General features: G+C 39.5%; 1 protein-coding gene across 1 annotated transcript in view; it reads right to left on the reverse strand.

Annotated features, from left to right (window-relative positions):
* The window catches only part of TXLNB (taxilin beta), a 44,227-nt gene that overhangs the window by 7,607 nt on the left and 14,816 nt on the right, over positions 1-21,804 (reverse strand). The window contains exons 4-7 of the mRNA XM_036414955.2: positions 16,610-16,780; positions 12,620-12,814; positions 10,459-10,578; positions 6,741-6,815 (exon numbers count right to left, since the gene is read on the reverse strand). Of these exons, the coding sequence (XP_036270848.1) occupies positions 6,741-6,815; positions 10,459-10,578; positions 12,620-12,814; positions 16,610-16,780 (561 nt within the window). The remainder of the gene's footprint in view (positions 1-6,740; positions 6,816-10,458; positions 10,579-12,619; positions 12,815-16,609; positions 16,781-21,804) is intronic.

The raw sequence follows: 21,804 nt of genomic DNA on the forward strand, positions 1-21,804 counted from the left end.
ACAGCCCCAAGTCCTCAAATGGGTGCAGAAATGTCTTTTATATGAAGAATCAAGCTTACAACACCCAGCAACAAGCAAGAAACCAAGATTGCTGTTGGTAGACTGGGATGGTTGGATTATTGGGCAGATGGTAGAAACCAACTTTAGCCAGCTGGTGGTACTTGTGATATTTTCCTTTCAAAAGCAGAGAAGAGTGGATCAATTGAAAGACTGTACAGGGGTCTTCAAACTTCTCTCATTATGAGAATCACCTGGTGGAGGTGTTAAAACACAGATTCCTGATAGCACTTCTTATAGTTGGGATCCGGGAATCTGTGTTTTAACAACTCCACCAGGTGATTCTCATAATGAGAGAAGTTTGAAGACCCCTGCAGAATGTAGACTTCTTAGTCTTGGAGGTGGCAGTGAGAGGGAGTATGTGGGAATCAATCCCTAGAACTCATAAAGTATGCTTATCTAGAATAGTTCATTCTCAAATGATTCAGAACAACAGAGTTCTTACTGCAGTAAAGATGAACAAAATGATAACATAAAACCTTTTCCTTGGGTATAACATTTCCAAAGAAAAACCAGACAACAGCTGACCATCATTTAAAATCATTCGTTAGCACTGTGAGTATGTGACAGAATTTGGGTTAGCTCTGCTGGTCTAAAATTGATTCCATGCATACAGATTAGGGAAGACTGGGAAAAGGGGCATTGGGGAATTCATGGCCAGGGAAGTTTTGCGTGCGAGCGAGCACCCACACTCACATCCAGACACACATACAATGTGTAAGACATTAATTTTATTACCTGTAATGCATTCTCAAAACAGATTTAATTCTGTGGTTTTTTTTTTTTCAAAGTCCTGGCTGGGATCCAATTAATTTAATTCAGGGCCCGTGAATAGGTCACGCCTCTCAATTTGGGGTTGGCTACTAATATTGCACACGATCTGATGGCCTCCGGTGGGCGTAACTGATCCTCTTCACCCTCTATCACAAAATCCATTTATTTGCATTCTTGGCCAAGCATTCCTATTCACTTCTTTTTCTTGCTTCCTCTCTTTTCTTTTCCAACTTTTCAGTAATCCCAGCAGAATTACATGGGTGTCTCAGATACTGTGGTCTCCCAAGCCCTCTTGCAACCCCTTAGTTGCAGGTTGCAGAGTGGAGAGTGAGTACAGGAGTGATTGAATGCATGGTCCATCTCACAGGCAACTGTGACAGTTCTAGTGGGAGTAACCACATCCCCCCTTTATTTAGGCATAATGTTATTTTTATTGTGTTAATTGGGCTGATTGAGATGACAGACATATCCAGAGTGCCAGGAAATAATGTTTTCCTTCATGACCACCTTTTCTGGCCTTTTTCTAATGATTTTTTTTCCAGCTTTTCCCTTTAAAAATTTTTTAAGTTTTGGTAAAATGTACATATCATCAACTTGACCATCTTAACCATTTTTAAGTGTATAGTTCAGGATATTCATATTATTGTGCAATCAATCTCCAGAACTTTTTCACCTTGCAAAACTGAAACTCTATACCCATTAAACAACTCCCCATTATCCCCTTCGGGTGACTGTTTTTAATATTCTGCTTTTCTTCCTATTTGACCCCATTACCATATGCGGCAAAACCTCTGTGGATTATACCTTTCTCAGGTAACCAACTCTAACCCTCCACTTATGCTACCTAAAGATGTATACTTCCTGTTTGCTATATAGATATTTGTTTGGTCGTATTTTTCCTCTCACTGCCAATCATGGTGCATGTTTGTTTGGATGTGTCATATTCCTGCACTCACTTTAGTATTTCAGAGAAGGGTAGAAGGAACATCCTGAGGTCATCCACAGTACCTCTCTCTGCTGCCAGCGGCAGAAATAGAAACAAACTGTTCTCAGGTTAGTAAACAATAATTGTCTCAACATTTCTATTTTAAACGGGCTGACACACACATTCTTTTAACTGAGCACCAAATTTAATTACAGACATTCATAGCATACAGGGAACAGAACTGTGCCCAGGAATTTTCTTAGCAAACTTGTGAGATTTGATTTGGGAATAAATCCAAATATAATATAGTTGCAGAGGACTCTTCTCCCATCGTCTATTGATAAGGTGAGGACTTTGGGGTTGAAGGATGATGGTTACCCATCTCTAACTGTTTATGCGCTGATCTGTCCCCTCGGGCAGTATTTTGTGTCTGCCTTGCCAGGGGTTGCTGACTTTTCCACCTCTACTACCATCTTCATCCTGATCGATCCAATGAACACTCTATTTGTAGCGATGATTGCATCCCATTGATCATCTCTGACATTTAGTCTATTGCTTTGGTTTGTATAATTGAAAGCCAGACATCTCTCCCCTAAGTGAGAACCATGCCCCAAACTGGCAAGCTGTTTGACTGAAAAGTGACTTCCGTCCAGGAAAACAGAATCCATCTTTGACATTTCCCTTGCTCAGATGGAAGAAATGAGAATGAAGGCCTCCCTCCTCTTTCTATCAACCACCGGTTTAAAGACATTGTAAACCAGAGGAAGTGTTTGAGTGCTGTGCGAAATAATCTGTGACAGACTTTGCTTCTCAAGGTTTAAAAGTTTTACGAGTATAATATTGATACTTGTCAAGGGGAACTTGTCTAAACCTGATTATACACAGGGATTCAGGGCCTCTATATTCTTGACAATTAAGTAGTTATTGGAGTTTGAAAGTGCCTCAAAGACTAAAGAGATAGACAAAGGTGGGTCCTTGTAGAGAGAGCCCATGGGACAAAAGAGAAGAAGGCAGAGTTAACTCAGTTTACGGCTACACTTCTTCAGATCTGGAAGTTCTTTACATTCATGAACTAGAGCTGAACAGGTTCTTGATATCATATTTCCAGTAGTTTCTTAAACTTTTGTGCAAAGACTCCCTTAGACTCATGTATCTCTATGTGGGTCCTCACCTATGAAATAGTACTGGTATTAGCTCATATACTAATTGTTAGCATTTTTTATTAACATTACTAGAAGCCCGATGCACAAATATTAGTGTTAGAATGGACTTTCCTTTCCCTGGCTGCTGGCACCTCCTTTCCACTCCGGTCCAGCTCAAACCCAGGAGCCACCTCTTTCTGCTCCCACCCTTCCTTCCCACACTGCCCAGAAGCCCTGAGAGATGGGGGTGAGGCAGAAGACCTGCATCTTCATGCAAACATCCCACCCCCATCACTCAGTGCCTTTGTATGCAAATTAACTGCCATCTTTGTTGGGTTAATTTGCATATCACTCCTGATCGGCTGGTGGCATGGGAGAGGTATGGTCGATTTACATGTTTGTCTATTATTAGGTAAGATTGTTATAACTAGAGTGTAAATTTAATTAGGGAGGGATTTTTGTCTTTTATTGATTATATCTCCAAAACCTAGAAGCATGCCTAGCACTTTGTAGGTCCTCAATAAATATAAGTTGTATTAATTATGTTTATTATGATCTAGGCACTGAGCTAAGTGCTTTCATGCACAATATGAAAAAAATTGCATATATTTACATATTCATGAACTAATTTTTCTTTAAAACATTTAATCAAATATATGAGTAATTGCCATTCCTAGGTGCATGATTGAGAACTGTTATAATGTCAAAAACAACTACATTTTGGATAGCAGCTGCTGCCTTGTGTGCTGTTATGTTTTGGAAATATTGAAAACTAATGGGCCTCCCAGAGGACTCCAGCTTGGGATTATTAATCCATTACACCATCCTATTTTACAGACAAAGAAATTTAGGTCCCGGGAGGCTTAGGTGCATTGCACAGGGTCACCCAGTTTTTCAGCAGAAGAGCCAGGACTCTGACCCTGGTCCCTGGACTCAGGTCAGTATTGAGAGATGAATGAGAAACATTGGCAAGTTTAGAACCCCAGATAAATGCTTTTTCAAGTTTTAGGGAGATATTGGTGGAAAATTAAGGCACACTTATGTTTTTTATTTTATAGGTCATGTCATTTGAATGAATCACTCTTAGTCCAGAGTCATATGATATTAATATACTCTTCTCAAGTTCATTCTCTTTATTTAGCAAAGAGGAGTAGAGATTGCTTGTAACATGATGTGAATAGTTGCAAGTATTGTCTATTGTACCATTCAAGACTCTCTGTTGAATAGGGAAGAGATAGGGCCAGAAGCCCTGGCTTGATTCTCTCATGCCATCAGTTGGTGAGGTCACACCTCCTCCCCCTGCCTGGCTTTGGTTAGAGTGCCACCTCTGCCTGTCATCAACCCCCCATAGTGATGTGATGGGATTTTTGACTGCCTGAAGGATGATCTGGAGTTTATGACTCTAGACTTTTTTTTAACTCCGAGTTCCTTCATTCTATTAATAGTCAAAAACTTTATGGCTCTAATGTTGATGTAATTAGTATTTTAAAACTATTTTGATAAATTACTGGGGGAAAAGAATTCATTCTACATTCAGTACACACATTGTAAAAGTGTGCTTTAGGAAAGTTAGCTTTCCAAATGTTATCTATGCTTTTGTCTACGTGTGGAGAGCAGCTACAACGTTCAGACAGGATCAAACCTCGGACTGAGTTGTGGCAAAGTCACATACAAGTCCCAGCTTGGAGGGCAAAGTCCTCCCAGCACTATTATAGACAAAGGCTATGGTTGTAAGCTTGACCTTATAGTCTGACCCTGCAGTCCTAGGTAACTAAAGGATGTATGGGCTACAGAAGGTGCAGCAAGTGCTGCCTAAACAAGACTTAATAGAGTTCAGAGAATGGCAACAACAGGAAAGAAGCAGATTTGAAATTCATGAGAACATTGTGAACATCTTGCCCTAGTTTTGCTTTGTGTGATCTGACTATAAAATAAAGCTTCAGTTTACAGGCTGTGTCACTGTGTCCTTATCCAGGTGCAGTGATCCACTTGGCCCCAACTGTATTCTCTTGTCTGTTTTCTTTAATCCTTCACCACCTGTCCTCAGGTTCATCCCTGGAGATGCTGGATGTGGTTCATTTATGTAGTGGTATAATTTGTGATTTTAACTTTCTTATTTTCCTTATTTGCCTTTTCTTTTATAATGAACAAGTATTCAACAGTTAGTACATAAACATGGACAAGTGAATTGCTAATATCTTTAATAAGAGTCAGCACCCAATTAATGCTGTCCAGTTTGGAAGGCTTCTAGAAGATTTCAGCACCTTGTGTGAATTTGTTCTATGTGATTTCACAGTTCTGGAAGGAGAGCCAGAGCCCCTGTGTGGGCCAGAGCAGAATGGCTCCCCTGGAATCTGACAGGGAAGGTTTTCCAGGAGGGGCAGAAGTCCCAAGGCCCAGGAATGATGGACAGGTTTTGCTTCCCCGCCAGAGTCAGATGCTGCATGAGGCTTTATTTTTGATTCTGAAATATAAATGCCCTTAATCTAGTCAAAACACACACATGACATCATAAAGCCAAATGAGAATAGTTCCTGACTTGTCTATCATTTAGCCATTTGCCACTGATAGAACCAACCTCAGATAGCACAAAAGCTTAGGTGCTGACTCTTATTTTTCTAATTTCCTTTTATTATGAACTAACATACTGGTGCATGAAAGTCATGCATGGGGGTGGGGAGGTTGTCCCTCAGCCTGGCCTGTGCCCTCTTGCAATCCAGGACCCCTTGGGTAGGGTCCCCGGGCCTGGCTGGTGATCAGGGCCTATTGGGCTTTCCTTCCCCCAGCTGCTGGCAGCTGGCCCCGCCCCCACCACTGTCACTGCTTGCCATCTGTGTGGCGCTACCCCCTCCTCCCCTCCACTGGTCACTTACCTCCGTGGGAAACAGTCATGGGGTGTGATCACTTGGCTGGCCTTGGCCTCCCTCTGTGGGACAATCAATCACAGGGTCTCTAGATTGATTGCCTCACAGAGAGAGGTCCCATCCACCTGGCCTAGGCCTCCCTCTTTGGGGTGATTGATTTTAGAGCCCTACCCTCCCCCACCCCCCCAGTCAATTGCCCTGCAGAGGGTGGCCTGGGCCTCCCTCCGCAGTGTGATTTTGGAGTGATGGTGGGACCCCCTGACCAACTGCGTAGCACCTGCTTTGACAGGCCTGGCACCAGTGCATGTCATAGTGTGGGTTGTTCAGAAAGTTATACAGATGATTATTCTGCTGTTTGGTCATTTGGCCAGTTTGCATATTATGCTTTTATCATTAAAGTTAATATCAAGTTTTATTATTAAATAAAAAATTATTATTATTAAATAAAACAATGTTATTATTAAATTATTATTATTAAATTATTATTATTAAATAAAATTATTATTATTATTAAATAAAAATTATTATTAAATGAAATTATTATTATTATTAAATAAAAAACAATATTAAAGTTAATATCAAGGAAACAAAGACATTTTCAGTATTGACAGTATAGATGGTGCATTTTAATGGTTTACATTTTATTCTTACCTTAGCAGGGTGATGGGGGAAGAGAGAGAGAGGACATATGTATGGACAGGTAGGTGGGAACCTGGACACCAGCTTATTCTCATTGACCATGTTGGTGCCCTTATTTGCATGGATGTTGTTGGTGCAAAGCATTTATTTTTTTTTAATAGATGTTAGACAGTTATTCTTTGTTTCTTAATAGACATTAATAGACAAAGTTATTCTTTATTTGCAACTCCTGGTCCCCTCTCCCTGCCACCAGCAAGCCCTCTGCAGACCACCTTTGGTTCACAGCCTCACACTTGGGGACAGAAGAGCACACCCCACGCATGTTTCCCCTCACTTCACCTGAGCCTGCAGGACTGTCTCTTGTTCCTTCAGCACTTTGGCCTGAAGCTTCCACTCTGCTGCCTGGTTCAGCAACTGTGAGAAGAGAGAATGCAGGAAAAGACGGTCAGATTGTCTTTCAAATTACCATTTGGTTGTAATTTGCGTATAAAACATAATAACTTGCTAATTCACCCACTCAAGTAATTTTGGGGGAACTTTGTAAAGACTCTAAGATATATAAGAAAACAACTAGTCTCAGTGGTTGGATTCTGAACTAAAAATTAGTGGTTTTATTGGGGGGGGGGGGAATCATTGTCAAGTCAAGCATGAGTTACACAAAATTCAACCTCCCACTAAATTTTGTCAATCCTGCCCACCCATCATTTGACCTCTGCTTGAACATCCTCAGAACATCCCCACCTGGGACACTTTTGTGAATAACTGTTTCTTCATATTAAACCCAAAGTTTGTCTCCTAACTAACCAGTGTTCTCCACCATAGCAGGTATTAGAATCTCTTAGGGAACATGTCTAAATTCTGATTCCTCTCAGAGAACGTGAGTAAGGAAGTTTAGGATGTGCGATTGGAATCCATACTTAGAGCAAATACCCAAAATGATTTGGATGTTGGTCCATAGATTACATTTTGAAAAACACTGGGTTAGAATTTGACCTATTGCCCCAAATCCTGTGTTAGGTTTAGAAAATAAGTCCTGTATAAGTTTACAAAATAAGATCCCTCTTCCATAAAGTAGCTTTTCAAATACAATCAAGGCTCTCATAGTAAATAGGATCAGAACTCTGAACTGTGGCGTTAAATTGAAGAACTTGTTTTAGGCATAAAAACGACACAGACATGTTATTTTTAACTTAAGAGACTTGTTCACTTATTTATCCATTTTGATGTAGGGTTTTGGTCTTTTTTTGGGGGTATGGGTTTTCATAATGGAACTTAGAAAAGTTTATTTTGTTTTACAAAAATGATATCCATGATGTATTATATAAGATTTAGAATTTTTTTCTTTTTTAAACAAAGGTGCTAGAGTGCTATAAAGACAGATACTTGTGAAACAGCTTGATTTTATTTATTCTATAGAGTTTTACAACACTCTTCCAGTCTTTTATAGCTACTAACATGTAATTTGACAATTTCTTCTTGCTGTTTGCTTATATCTAGTCTTTCAAAAGGAGCATTATTCATAATTTCATAGAAACAACTTTCTTTTCACACTCCTATTTCTTCAGTTAATGTGTGATTCTGTTGATTTACAGAATAGAAACACAAGGATAACCAGACAGAAAGGGTTTGGGAGCAAAGGGCTGATTCTTGGTCAACTCCATCTTACTTATTGGGGGCAACCATGTGTAGTCAGTCCAGAGCAGCTTACTAGCCACAGGACTCAACATGTTGTGGGCTTCTGTCAGCAGTGCGTTTACAGAGAGGATGGTGAACATCATGAGTTAATCTGGTTAGTTAGGTGGCTGTCAGTTAAGAAGATTCTCATGTATCTGAAGAAAGGCCGATTTAAATTTTTTTCTTTGTATTTGTCTCTACTGTAAAAAAGTGTCTGTGAGGTCCATGTATTACATTTGTAATCAGAACAACAACAAACCAATGAAACCATTTTCTAAAACTTCAAAATATCTTTTTTCTTATCTTAGTCTTTTTTCTTGTGGCTCAATCTCTCCACTTATAAGATGAGTTTTATACATTTCTCTAATCCTCCCAGCACGCAGCGAAGATGGATTATTATAGAGGTAAAGTATTGTAATTTGCGTGCTCTGGGGCAGCTGTGAGGGGAAGGCCCCTCTGGCCAGCTGAGTGGCATGGTGGCTGTGTATATGCTTCCTAAGTGGGTTAAGCCCTGCTGTGTTGGGTGGTCCCTGGCCGAGGGGAGGCAGGTGGCTTCCATTTCTACCTGGAGTGAGGGAACCCCCCAGCTCTGAAGTGACTTCTTCACTTTCAGAGAAAAGTATCAGAGCTAGCAATGGGGTCAGTGGCCGGCCAGCTCTGAAGAACCGAGGGGGGCTACTTTTCTTTGACTCAAAACCTGCTATGTTTCACTAAACTGGGATAGGAAAATAGATAGCATGAATGTTTCTTGCTAAGGCTGGGTCAGTCACCCCACGTCTGCCCCCCAGTCTCCTTCACTGAACCTTTGCCTAGATGTCCCTCTGTCATGTCTCACACATTATAGACCACAGGTACTGATCCTCTAGGAAGCATATTTTACCGAATGGGGTAATTATGCCAATAGTAGAGTATTTGCTTTCTTATATGTATTTCTTTCTTTGAGAGCTAGGTTATAGATGGATTAATAACTTAATCTTTTTATTAAGAGCACATGGACTTCTGATTTGAAATTATTTCATGAGCACTAGGTTGGTTATGGACTCCAAAATTATTAAATGGCCAAATTCCAATGAATGGCCCATTGACTATGCCTTAAATCCCAGCAATAGACACACACTTCAACTTTTGCCTCTGACACATACCCCCGAGTGTGATGTAATGTACTATCACAGAGCTTGGGCTTGGGGGCAGATACACTTAGGTGTATTATACATCTTGGTCCCCTAACCATATGTGACCTTAATTATAAAATTGCATATCGTCTTTGAGCCTCTCATCTGTAGAATGGCCCCACAGCTGTCCTGGGTATTAGGGTGAATGAGATGTCAGTAAAAGCCACCACTCAGTTTCTTAAGCCAGAAACTCAGGAGCCAAGGATGACTCCTTTCCTCACTATTACCTTCAGTTCACTGCATTGCCTGCTGGATTTGCGTTGAAAACACAACTTTCATCCATGCCCAGCCCTCCTTCACCGCTGCCCCCCTCCCTAATTCACATCATCATCATAGCTCAGCCAGATTGCTGCAGTAGCCTTTTAACAGTCTTCTTGCTTTCTGGCCCCTCTTTAGTTCATTTTCCACCCGGGAGCCAAATTCATCTTTTACAGATGCTACGCAGATCATGCCACTTCTTTTGCTAAAGCTACCCAGTCCTTTCTTGTTATTTTTTTTAGAATAAAACCCAAACTGCTTTCCAAGCCTACAAAGCTATCCAACGTGGCTCCTGCTTCCTCCTCCCACTTCATTTTGAAACTTTTTCCCATGGGGTCAACATGTTCTTGCTACCTTAACCTTTTTCCTATTTCTAGAGGATGCCGAGCTGGTTCTAGCCTCAGGGCCTTTGTCCCTTCTACAGACATTGCTACGGGAGACATCCTTCTCAGGTAGGACTCAGCTCAAGCCGTCTCCCCTGCAGGAGGCCTTCCTGGTCATCCCGTCTAAAGTAGGCCTCCTCCTTTTCCCCTTTCTCAGTTCCTCCTTATTTCCCTGGTCACACTTATTATCTGAAATGACTCTTCCTTGTGTGTTTGCTCATTATTTGCTTGTCTCTTTCCAATTAGACTCTAGTCTCCAAGGCGGGTCATGACCTTCTCCATCTCGTTCACCACTGTACCCCTGGAGCCAGGATGGTGCATGGCATAGGACAGGCACTGGGAAAAGATTTGTTGAATGGATGCATGATTGTTTTATGTAGAAAGTTGTTTAGTGCCTCCTACCAGGCTGGCCAATTTAGTCTCCAGGGGAGCTCAGGCTCTTTTTCTATCAGTTTATGACCCTGAGGCCATTCTCAAAAAACAAACAAACAAACAAAAAAACCCAACTTTCTCAGGGCCCTGTGACCCCTTGGCAGACCAGGCAAGCACACTGACTCAGATGATAAGTACATATTCCTTCTCGCGTTTGTGTCGCTCCTCTGCTTCCTTCATCATTTCCTGCGCCTGCTCCAGTTTCGCATCCACCAGCTTCTGCTGTAGTTCTCTGTGCTTAAATATTTTATCCAGATGCTAAGGAGAAAACAAAGTGCACATTGTCAAGCATGACTTGTTATTGATGCCAAAAATATAAAATAAAAAGTAATATTTTTATAAACACGCATTCTCCAGGTTTTAAGATTTTTAAAAAGAGGGGAATCCTAAATGCATTAGCATCACTATAGCTTTGCAGGAGAGCCATGCATTGGTGAAGTCCCCTGCATTTAGCATTCGCAAATGTGGTGGCAAAGGTGGAGGTGCCAGAACTCAGCAATCATAACTCCAAAAGGTCCCAACATTATTTTTCTAGAATTGGTGACTATTAGATATGATGCTGGTAATATGCCAGGCAGCACGGACTGTGGTGTATATCATAACAGCACCATCACTTGGTATTTTGGCACTTTCTATGAATATAAAACTAATTTAAGCACAACATTAATATAGTTTAATCATGGTCAATTCTCCTCCACATTCTCTATGTTCTTGCTTCAAGGATTATAAGGAAATTCTGGGGTTCCAGCAGGTGGCCCTGGATCAGGGACGAAGGCAGGAACCCCTTGCCTTCAAGTCTGTTGCTCTGGTGGGCAAGACAAGGCCAAGAGCCTTGAGTTGATATGCAAATGTGTAACTGTGTGCCTCCACCCCTTTTGGCCTCTCTGCTAGCTTGATCAAGAGATGCTTCCAGCCGAGACCGGTTTGGCTCAATGGATAGAGCCTCGGCTTGGGGACTGGAGGGTCCCGGGTTCGATTCCAGTCAGGGGCATGTACCTTGGTTGCGGGCATATCCCCGGTAGGGGATGTGCAAGAGGCAGCTGATCAATGACTCTCTCATCGATGTTTCTAACTCTCTATCTCTCTCCCTTCCTCTCTGTACAAAATCAATAAATTATATATTAAAAAAAAAAAAAAGAAAGAAAAAAAGAGATGCTTCCAATTCTACCACAGGGAGGAGAGTTTCTTGCTCATTAGGAGGCTCCACTGGCAAGTGGACATGTAGAATTCTATCCTTTGGCCTTACTTAGAACCAGTCCCAGGAATTTACAGCCAATCTACCAGGCCATTCCAATTGAGATCTTTCTGACGAGTATGGCTCTTTTCTTTTTAGCCCCTTTCTTTTCGCTTTCACCTGCTCCTCCACTCTAAAGCAGCGTTAATCTTCCTGACAAGATGAAATGGTCGCATGGCATTTGGTTTATTCTGAGGTGTTGCTTGATTTACCTCAGTGTGCTACCATGTGCCTTTGGCTCAGTTGATTCCTTAGCATCTTGCCAGCAGAACCAACTTTGACTAAGTTATGTTTAAAGTTTGGGTGGGATGAGAAGAGAAATATGATCAACAAAATCCTGATGGGACTTCAGGAGTCTTAAAAGCATATTACATATTAAAATATAATTTTGGAATAATTAAGGATCCTCATAGGCCCCTTAAGGTAAACTATAAGCAAACCTCTTTTTTGTGGCTGTGGGTGATTTGATCTCATAGCCTCTGCTTCCCATCTATAAAATGTGGATAATCTATTATTATCTACATTTAATCTATGTAGATAATCTATAATTATCTACATTTAAACTACAATCTAGTGCATAAGATTGCTGAGACAATTAAGTGACATTGTATGTATAGTTCTTAGCACATGACCCAAACTAAACTCTGAATCAATAATACTATGATGGCTATAATTACTACATTATTAACACTGGTATTGGCTTGTGGGTATTTAGAATACAGATTTTTAATGACACGGTGATTCTTCAGAGGGAATGTGTGCAAGATTTCTTGGCTCTGTAGACTGCATTTAAAAGGCTAAGGATAACTGTACTCACAGCCCATCACTTTCTATTTATTGCCTTTGCTTCACAGTGATTCCAGTGTTGAAGAGATTCCATATGACTTTCAGCCAGGTATTTCGCAATACCATTTGTTTTTATTTGGCTAGTAGCAGAAATCCAATCCTAAATATTAATCAATTGAGAAGGCTGGTCATAACTTTCTTATTAACCACGTTCCCTCCTTCACAACCCAGATCGGGATCTGTGTCCAGTGCTTCCACGCTGTTTGATGTGGTTCTTACCTCCTCTCGGAGCTCGTACTGATCAATGATGCTTTTCAGTTTCTCTGCGAGCTCCGTGTTCTCCTGACACAGCTTCATGTTCCGCTCACTCTGCTGCTCGATCTGGGCCTGGATGTCTGTCAGGGTGCTCTGGAAGTGATTCGTGATCTCCTTCCTCTTCTCTTCCTCCTCCCGTGCCCGCTGAAGGGTTTCCTCCTGTGGATGAAAATCTTCCATTATACCAGTTTACATGCACCCGGGTTTATAGGATTCAAGGTCAATGAAAGGAGATTCATGTGCAGGGAAAGCAGGATGTTTCTTCTCTGTTCCCTAGAGCCATGTTGCTCAGCCCCAACATAAATGTCTGAGCAAAGGTTTCGTTGTGAATACACAGTCACTGAGAGCAGGTGCAGTGAGAGCCCTGACTTTGATTGCTGGTGATGAATAGGCTTGTTTTAAAGATGACAGGTATCCTGCTGAGTGAATGAACTGCAGCGATTTCTAACAAACATATAGTCACCTGGTTTTGATCTCTTGGTTGTGGCCTGGGGAAAAAAGACCACTTGGTTTTATTGATATATGAGACAGATCATATATATGTGCCTTTGGTTGGTACAAAAAGAACAATAGATCTTATAGTCCTCTATAAAAAATTATGGGATGTGAACTACATGCTTGTATGACCCAAGTTTTGTAAATATAAGTGATCGCAATGTATACTTTTCCTTGGTAATCATCAAAAAGCTGAGAAGGAAACTTAAGATAGCTAGAGATCAATTACAGAAATCAAAAATGTAAAAGGAAATCTTAAAAAAAAATACGTTGGCTATTTTATTTCTGAAGACCCATCATCCCACATGCTATGTAGGGTAATTGCAACATTCCATTGTTCATTGTAAATTTTGAATCTGAAAGGATTATTAAGTTTCAAATATACTTTAACTCTAAAATGAAACCTCTAATTTCCCCTCTTCTGCTTTGTTAACATTTACATATTGGAAATTAACTTTTATGTTATTTCTGTTCTCTTTGCTCTTAAAAACCACAACTCTCCTTTCATTGCTAGCTACTAAAATGTACCCATATTTCCCCCATATCTGTATTGAAAATTGTTTGCTTTGTAATTATTCCTCTCATTCTTTTAGAATAAAAGGGTTTAATCTAGCTCCATCATACCAAAGATAGAGACACTGCTGACAAGTGATATAGACTTTGTAGGATTCCTTTCAGTTCGGATTAATTGTTATTATGAAAGCTTGCTTCATTGTTTGCAAGTAAAATTACTCTGTATTTAGTTGCCTATTATAATCAAATTATGTAACAAGATTTAAAAAAATAAAACTATAATTTAAACAGAAGTAATTGTGCAAATCTTTATTATGATAGTAGAATAATGTGATCAAAATAAAAATTGATGCTGAAAGTATATGCTCTGGAAATATTTTAATTCATCACCAGGTGTCCTCTTTCCTTTACAATTATAATATAGTTTCTAACTTTAGCATGACTCCTGATATCAGAATCATAATTTATTCGTGATATCAACATTTGTTGAGTGACAATATCTTAGGGATATTGTAGAAGATACCTGCACTTCCGAACCTGGAGAAATTAACTATCAGAGATCTTATTTCCCTGAATTTTGTACGCTAACCAACAGTTGCTCTACACATTTCACTAAAAATGATTATGGCCATTTGTTAAGAAAAATAGAATATATGTGTGGTAGTAGTTGTTTCCTCATTACTTCTAATTAGTTTAGAAATCAACAAGTTCCTAGTCATGTACTTACAGACCATGACCTGAATGACATTTGCATTTATAAATAATTCCATCCATGAATGAAAAAGTCAGTGGAAGAAGCCCCCCATATTACTCAGTAAGTACAAGTTTTTCATTGTCAACTGGATACTGATAGAAGGCATGGGTGTTATGAGGGCATTAATCACACATCAAATCATCATAGCACTCATTTCTGGCCCACAAAGTGGCATCTTGTTTTTTTACATTGAATTGTTTTTAGTAAGAGAAAAATCTGAAATTATCTTATACATTTTGAATCAATTGATAAAGAAAATGCAATCATTTGAATGGTGTCTGAGATAAAATTTTCTTTATCAAGCATGTTAATCAAAGTGCAAATTAAGGCAAAGAAGATTGAGGGTCACAGTCTGAATATTAAGAAAATAAACTCTGCAAACCTCATTATCCTCCTTAGAACCCGTGCTGTGCCTGGCACGTGATCTGTAGGTGTTCAATAAGTATTTATTTAATGAATCAATGAATTATTAATATGAGTAGCTTGAACTAGATGATTCCTATAATCCTTTCTACATTAACATTTTGTGAAATTCAGTTATAACAAATCATGCTTTCTCCTTTACCAAAATAATGTTGCCTAAGACACTTAGCTATTCCTTATAGGGCAGTTCTTTTCCAGTATAATTCGAGGCTCAGATTTATTGCTTTGAATATATGTAGTACTTTCTTGAAATGAGTCCATATTTCAGACTTTCACTGGTCTTTTTCCAAATTAAGCTGAATTGTGAGTTTTTTTGTGGGGTTTTGATTCACTGAAGAATCAATTTTCATAAATACCAATAAGCGCTAAACGTTATAATATGTTGATGGAAAGAGCTATGCATTCTCTTTCTGTATCTTCCCAAGTTTCTATCATAATAATGATACTAAACTTCACTGTCTGTTAACTGGAAGCCATTATTGAGGGTGTGGGAGTATCCCCACAGGGTCCCCTGCCATTGCCACTTCCATCATTCCATCTTTGGATGTCGCCCAAACAGACCTTGGCACATTGTTCCACTTTTACATCTCTTGGTTGATAAATCTTCCCACTGTGCCTGGTTAATGTCTCTCCTTTCTATAGAGCACTAGTGAAAGTCAGGAGATTTGTGTAAACACAGAGCGCTATTCTTGGAGCCCATATCTTGAGTTGTGGATGATCCTCCCCTCCCCAGGCCCCCATCTAATCTCATTGTCCTTAGAGCCCTGATTGAAGAGATGCCAGAAGCTTATCTCCTACAACCCAGGCTTTTGGGCCTTAGAATTCATCACGATGGCTTCCCATTTCCCAGATATCAAAGAGCATTTTTTGAATATGAGGAGACATTATCCCCTTCTATCTTTTTTCCTAATTTCATTGTACAAACTCATTAGTGATTTTAACCTCTCTGTTTCTTTAAGTATTTCCTTTTAAACACATCTAATAATAACTCTCTTCCAGGAATATTGGCATCTAATTAACACTTGTTTGTCAGAAGTTTTAGGATCTTCCGCTAGAAGGGGGATTGTGGACACATGAAGTATTATCTCGGAGAGGCCTGCATCTTGCTTCATTGAATGGAACTAGTGTCTGTGTGTAATCAAATTAAGCACACTGCTAGAGGCTTGCGCTGTAATTAATGAAGCCCATGCAGGCTGAATGAAGTGGTCAGTCCATTATTTTGAGATTGAATAATTAAGTCTGAAGAGCTTCAGTGTTTTCTCAACTAACTTCTGTTTTCAGATGACTATTGACATTTTGGCTCTCCATTTTGCTTTACCCTGTCAGTTAATTTAATTCATGTCATGCAGATTTCATTATCATATAAAAATGTCGTATTTTTACAAGTTTGTATTTTAAAGGGTAGAATGAAAGCCTACCTAAGAAACAAAACTAAACAAGCTCAACCTAAGAAAAAGGCAAGGGGAATGGCATGCATTTTACTAAGGGCCTGTTCAGTGTCAGGCACTGTATGGACAACGTATATATGTGCCCTCATTTCATTTCCCCCCAACCACACAGTGAAGTTCCTATAATCCCCCTTTTATGGATGAGGAAACAGGCCTGGGGAGGTAAAATAATTCATAGAAGGTCACAAGTGAGCAAGTGGCAGGGCTAGTATCTGAACCCAAGTCTCTCTGATTCTGAAACTCGGGCTCTTTCCAGGAGTACAGAGGCCTGTGTCTATGCAGCAGCCGGAAGGTGCTACGCAGGGCCTTGACCACCCTTACCTTCAGTGTCTTGTTGTGTCTCTGCAGCTCCCGGCACAGACTCTCCAGTTTGCTCCGAGCGAGGATAGCTCTGCTGTGTTCGCTTTGTAACTGGTCCTTTTCCTTTTGGATCTGGGTCTGTTTCTTTTGTAGGAGCTTTAAAGTCTTTTGCTCAGTGCGATGTTCATCCAGCTAGACAGGGGCGTGCGGGATGCAAAAGGAAATGGCAAGAGTCTCTTTTGAGTTAATAAAAAAGAGGAGATGCCTAAAGATCACTCTGTGGTTGTTTGGAAATATTTTCTTGGTTATGATCACTGTCCCTCTGGAATCAAATGATCCTCACCAATGTTACCTCTGTAGTAGATATTGTTTTCACAGCTCAACATTCACAGGTTTTTCCTTATCATCACTATTATTAGTGACCTCTTCTTACTTTTATCTTCTTTTTCATGGTCTAGGGTTAGCTCCCTTGAGTCTCTCTAATGATGCCAGTCCATATTAGAAAGGCATGTATCAGAATCTGTAAATTAATTAGTATGCCAGAAGTCATACTAATTAGTGCCCAGCATTGGGGCTATGGTCAATGTGTGTATGCTTGGTTTACCTGTAGTTCTCAATACTTTCTCAAAATAAGCTTATTGAAACTATTTTAAAGCGTAAGGGAAAAAAGCAGCCTCCTGGTAGAAAGAAGATGAAGTTTGTGGGATGTGATATAGGGGGAGAAGGCACCCCTTGACTAAGCATTGGCAATTTCAAAAATTTCACAAATGGCCACTGCACAACTCAGCATGATGACTAGTATCTGTAATGTGCCCTGCCCTGCTGGAAACCGGTCATTGTCCTCAGGAGTAGAAAGATGTGGACAGGGAATCAAGAAGGTTGATCAACAACCTTAATTGCTCTAATCACTTATTGTTCAGTTGAGACATTGTTAGCTGCAGCAGCTTCCACCTCTATTTGTCTTATGTAAATTCCTGTATTGACATTTCCTGCCTAAGGCCTATGGGTGTATCCCATAGTCTCAATAAAAGGGATAGCAAGGCCAGAGCAGTGTGTAGTGCTCCCACTAGAGGTGGGTTCCTGCCTGACCCCAATATTCCCAAATTAATACTTTTCAAGTCTCTTCATTTGTGTGCGGCCTTCTCCAGAACCAGAACCCTAAACCAGAAGACTGAACCACGCAGGCCTGAAAGGGGTTCCCACACTGCTCTCTGCCCATTCATACACCCCTCGTGCTTATGCCGAATAAATCATGTCTGCTGTTTCTGCTGAGCACTGTGGGGCCTCCCTCCCCTCCTCCAGGAGCCATAACAAGCATCAGGGACGGCGTGGAAAGTGGAGCCAGTGCACTCCGGACCTTCCATCTCAGAATCCTCAAGATCTGGGTAGGTTGCCAGATAAAACATGGGACCACTTAAAATTGAATTTCAAATAAATAAGGAATAATTTTTTTAAGTAAAGATATTAATATATCCAACGTATTGCATGGGACATACTTTTACTAAATAAATTTGTTGTTTGTTTACCTGAAGTGAAAAGTTAACTGACTGTTCTGTATTTTTATTTGATAAATTTGGCAACATTTTTAAAAAGCCTCACCCAAGGATATATTTTTTATTGAGTTTAGAGAGAGAGGAAGGGAGAAAAACAGAGAGAATAAAGAACACCTAAGTGAGAATCATTGTTTGGTTACCTCATCTATGTGCCCAACTAGGGATGGCACTCGAAACTTAGGTATGTTCCCTGACCAGAATCAAACCCACAACCTTTTGGTGTATGGGATGATGCTCCAACTGACTAAGCCAACTGGCCAGGGCAAATTTGGCAACATTTTTATGGAATTCTCATTGAGTTGGGGCAGTTTGAGTATCAGCCTTCAGCAGCCCTCAGAGACTAGCGCACGCTAGAGTGGATCTCAGATTGACATTCAGTGTGACCACAAGTAAGTGCAGTCCTTTGTCCAGAGCCATGCCCTCTGCTGGACTCAGTCTGATTACTTGAATCACGCTGGTTAAGCCAGGTACATACTTATCTTAATAATGACCTTGTTGCCCAAGGAAGAGGGAAAGCTCTGGGAAGCCCCTTTATGCTTTAGGACCTGGGTGTTCCTGGTGCCTCACAGAGCCCAAGGCCAATGAATACACCCGGGGCATGAGTCCTGATGGGTATCTCAGTTACCTTATCTTGAGGAAGCACTTGCTCTTTCTGAACTAGATGAACAGGACTGTCCCACTTTCTTCAATTCACAAATGGTTTTACTGTTGCCACACAGAAATGATCATGATACACCCTCGCCACATTTAGGTGAGGATAGTCATACACAATAGTTTATCTTCATACTTTTGGGAAATATTTACTTATTAGTGAGAATTAACATCAGAAAAAAAACGAGGCCCATATTACTATAAATATTGATATCCTTCTTGAATTTCAATTGGAAAAATCAGTTATATTTTATTTCATGCTCACCTCCTGTTTACAGGATATATGAGGTCATTTCACTTTGCATATGTTCATTAGATAGGGGTGAAACGTCTCATACTTATGTATAGACTGAAAATGATTTGTTGTTCTTTCTTGAAATTTATATATTGTTGCCTTTATGCTTTAGACTTTACCCTTTGAATATTAAACCATATATTAGCATTTCTCAGCCTTAGCACTATTGATCTTTTGGGCCAGATCATTTTCTTGTTTTGGGGGCTGTCCTGTGCACTGTTCAGCAGCATTTCTGACCCCTACCCACCAGATGCTGGTAGCATACCCCCTAACCCCGATTGTGACATCCAAAATATCTCCAGATAGATATTTCCTGCTGTCCCATGGTGTGCTAAACTGCCCCCTCCGGGGGAACCTGCCCTCTGTGATTGATCTGAGTGTCAGGAGGAGGATACCGACATGTGTTTCATAAATTAGAAGTGATAATCTGTGCTTGCTCATCAACCATTTAATGTTGTAGTTTATACAAGATCATGCACATCTGCAATTTAGCTAGGTCAGTCTTGCTTTGCTTTAAATAAAAACCCTTAACTCTGATAATTTTTATTTTTATTTTAGAGTGTGGCTTATTTTGTATAATTAGTTCAGATTTACGTGAATGCATATGAAGTGACTTGGTTAATGAAAACAAACATATTGTAACTGAGTCAACTTCAGTCTGTTGCTGGCTTTGTGGTTCAACAATGCACTTAGACACAGTTCTATACACTTGTAACAGGCATATAGGATTTTTATCTGAAAGTTCTCTTGTTCTCTCTTTTGTGTTATTAAATTAAAAAAGTAAAATTGGTGCCAAGAACTAAATCACAATAGTGTTAGCGAAGTTTTTGTAACTACATTACTATTGAGGAAATTTGCAAAAATATTTCTCCTAGCTCATTTCTTAATTTAGTCATGAGATGTTCTTATTTATTTATGAACTTATCCTAATTTATAAATGAATACCATACTAGATACTATTACAAAACTCCAAATCTAAAAGGATGAGTGAGCTGGAGTGGCATTCTGATTCACAGCTTTGAATTTGATGATTTATTCTATACTAACACTTATATTTCAGACACTTTCTGTATTAATATTCAAACCAGTGAGCAGGAAAATAGGTTTTAGTCTCCAAGTAAAAGATTAAGACTTCTCATAATTTTTTTTCTTTCTAAAAAGTAAAGTTAATGGTTTTTTTGGGGGGATTCATTTTCTCCTGTGATTTCTAGAATGCTCTTTAGGGTTTTAACATTTATTAGACATGATACAAATGTCAAGGTATAGTAAGTAAGGTTTGAATTGAGGAGGATCTCTGGAAGAGTAACCTCCATGGGGATAACTGCTTGGCTAGATGGTGAGCAGATGCTGGGAGTTCCCTGGGGCCACGGTGAGCAGCCCTGGCTTATGAAGGAAATATTGGGTAGAGTGGAGAAGTGCTTCTTCAGTGTGATGCTGTGTGAGTCTGGGATGCCACACAGTCCAGTCAAGTATGGAGCATGGTGCTAGAAACTAAACATGGCGTTGGTATGAATAGCTACATGGAAGGGGCAAAGGAAAAAACCATGTGAAAAATATTGAAAAGAGCAGGATGGACAGATGAGAGTGGGAGCCATATTTTTTGGAAAAATATTTTTGACACCTAATTTATTTTAGGATATTGAAGTTGTTCATAAATGGTTAATAGCCAATGTTAAAGAAGTTGCAATAAAATTGATACACTAATAGTTACTTTATACATTTCTACCATTCCTTTGGAAAGCAATATGGCCATTAACACACAAAAACAAAAGGCATTCATACTGTTTGATTTAGTGATCCCAATTCTGGAAATTTTTCCTAATATAAAAAAGAGAGAGCAGGAACAAATCGAATGTGTGATAATGTTCACTGCAGCAAACACTGGAAGGAATTTTAAATGTTCCAAAATTAAAGAACCAGTAGGTATGTCTACTTTATGGAAAATGACAATGTTTTTACAAAATATAATTATGAAGACTATAAACTAAATGATAAAATATATGCCATATGAGTCAAAATACCAGATTCCGAATTACAGTTGACCCTTGAAAAACATGGGTTTGAATTACATGGGTCCACTAACGCATGGAGTTTTTTCAGTAAATACGTATAGTATTGTAAATGTGTATTTTACTGATTTGAGAGAAGAAGAGAGAGAGAGAAAGAGAGAGAGAGAGAAAGATAGATTCGTTATTTCACTTATTTATGCATTCACTGATTGCTTCTTGTATATGCCCTGACTGGGGATTGAATCCAAAACCGTGATGAATCAGCATGATGCTCTAACCAACTGAGCTACTAGGACAGGGAATTGTATTTTTCTTGTCCTTATGATTTTTAAATAATGTTTTTTGTTCTTATTCTTTTTAAGAATACAGTACTATATAATACATATAACATACAAAAATGTGTGCTAATTGACTGTTATCAGTAAGGCTCTGGTCAACAGTTGGCTATTAGCAGTTAAAATTGGGGGGAATCTAAGGTTATACTCAGATATTTTATTATGCAGGTGGTCAGTGCTCTAACCCTCTTGTTGTTCAAGACTATATTACCTCATGATAGTAGTTATAATAAAAGGTATCTCTGCATATATAGCAGGACTGGAAAGGAAGATATATAAATCAAAGTTTGTTTTTAAAAATATGGAATTAGAGATATTTTTACTTGAATTATGTATTTAGCATTTTTCTTATCATAATGATATGGATTATATA

This window comes from Pipistrellus kuhlii, unplaced genomic scaffold (assembly GCF_014108245.1).
Source record: "Pipistrellus kuhlii isolate mPipKuh1 unplaced genomic scaffold, mPipKuh1.p scaffold_m20_p_5, whole genome shotgun sequence".
Lineage (NCBI taxonomy): Eukaryota > Metazoa > Chordata > Mammalia > Chiroptera > Vespertilionidae > Pipistrellus > Pipistrellus kuhlii.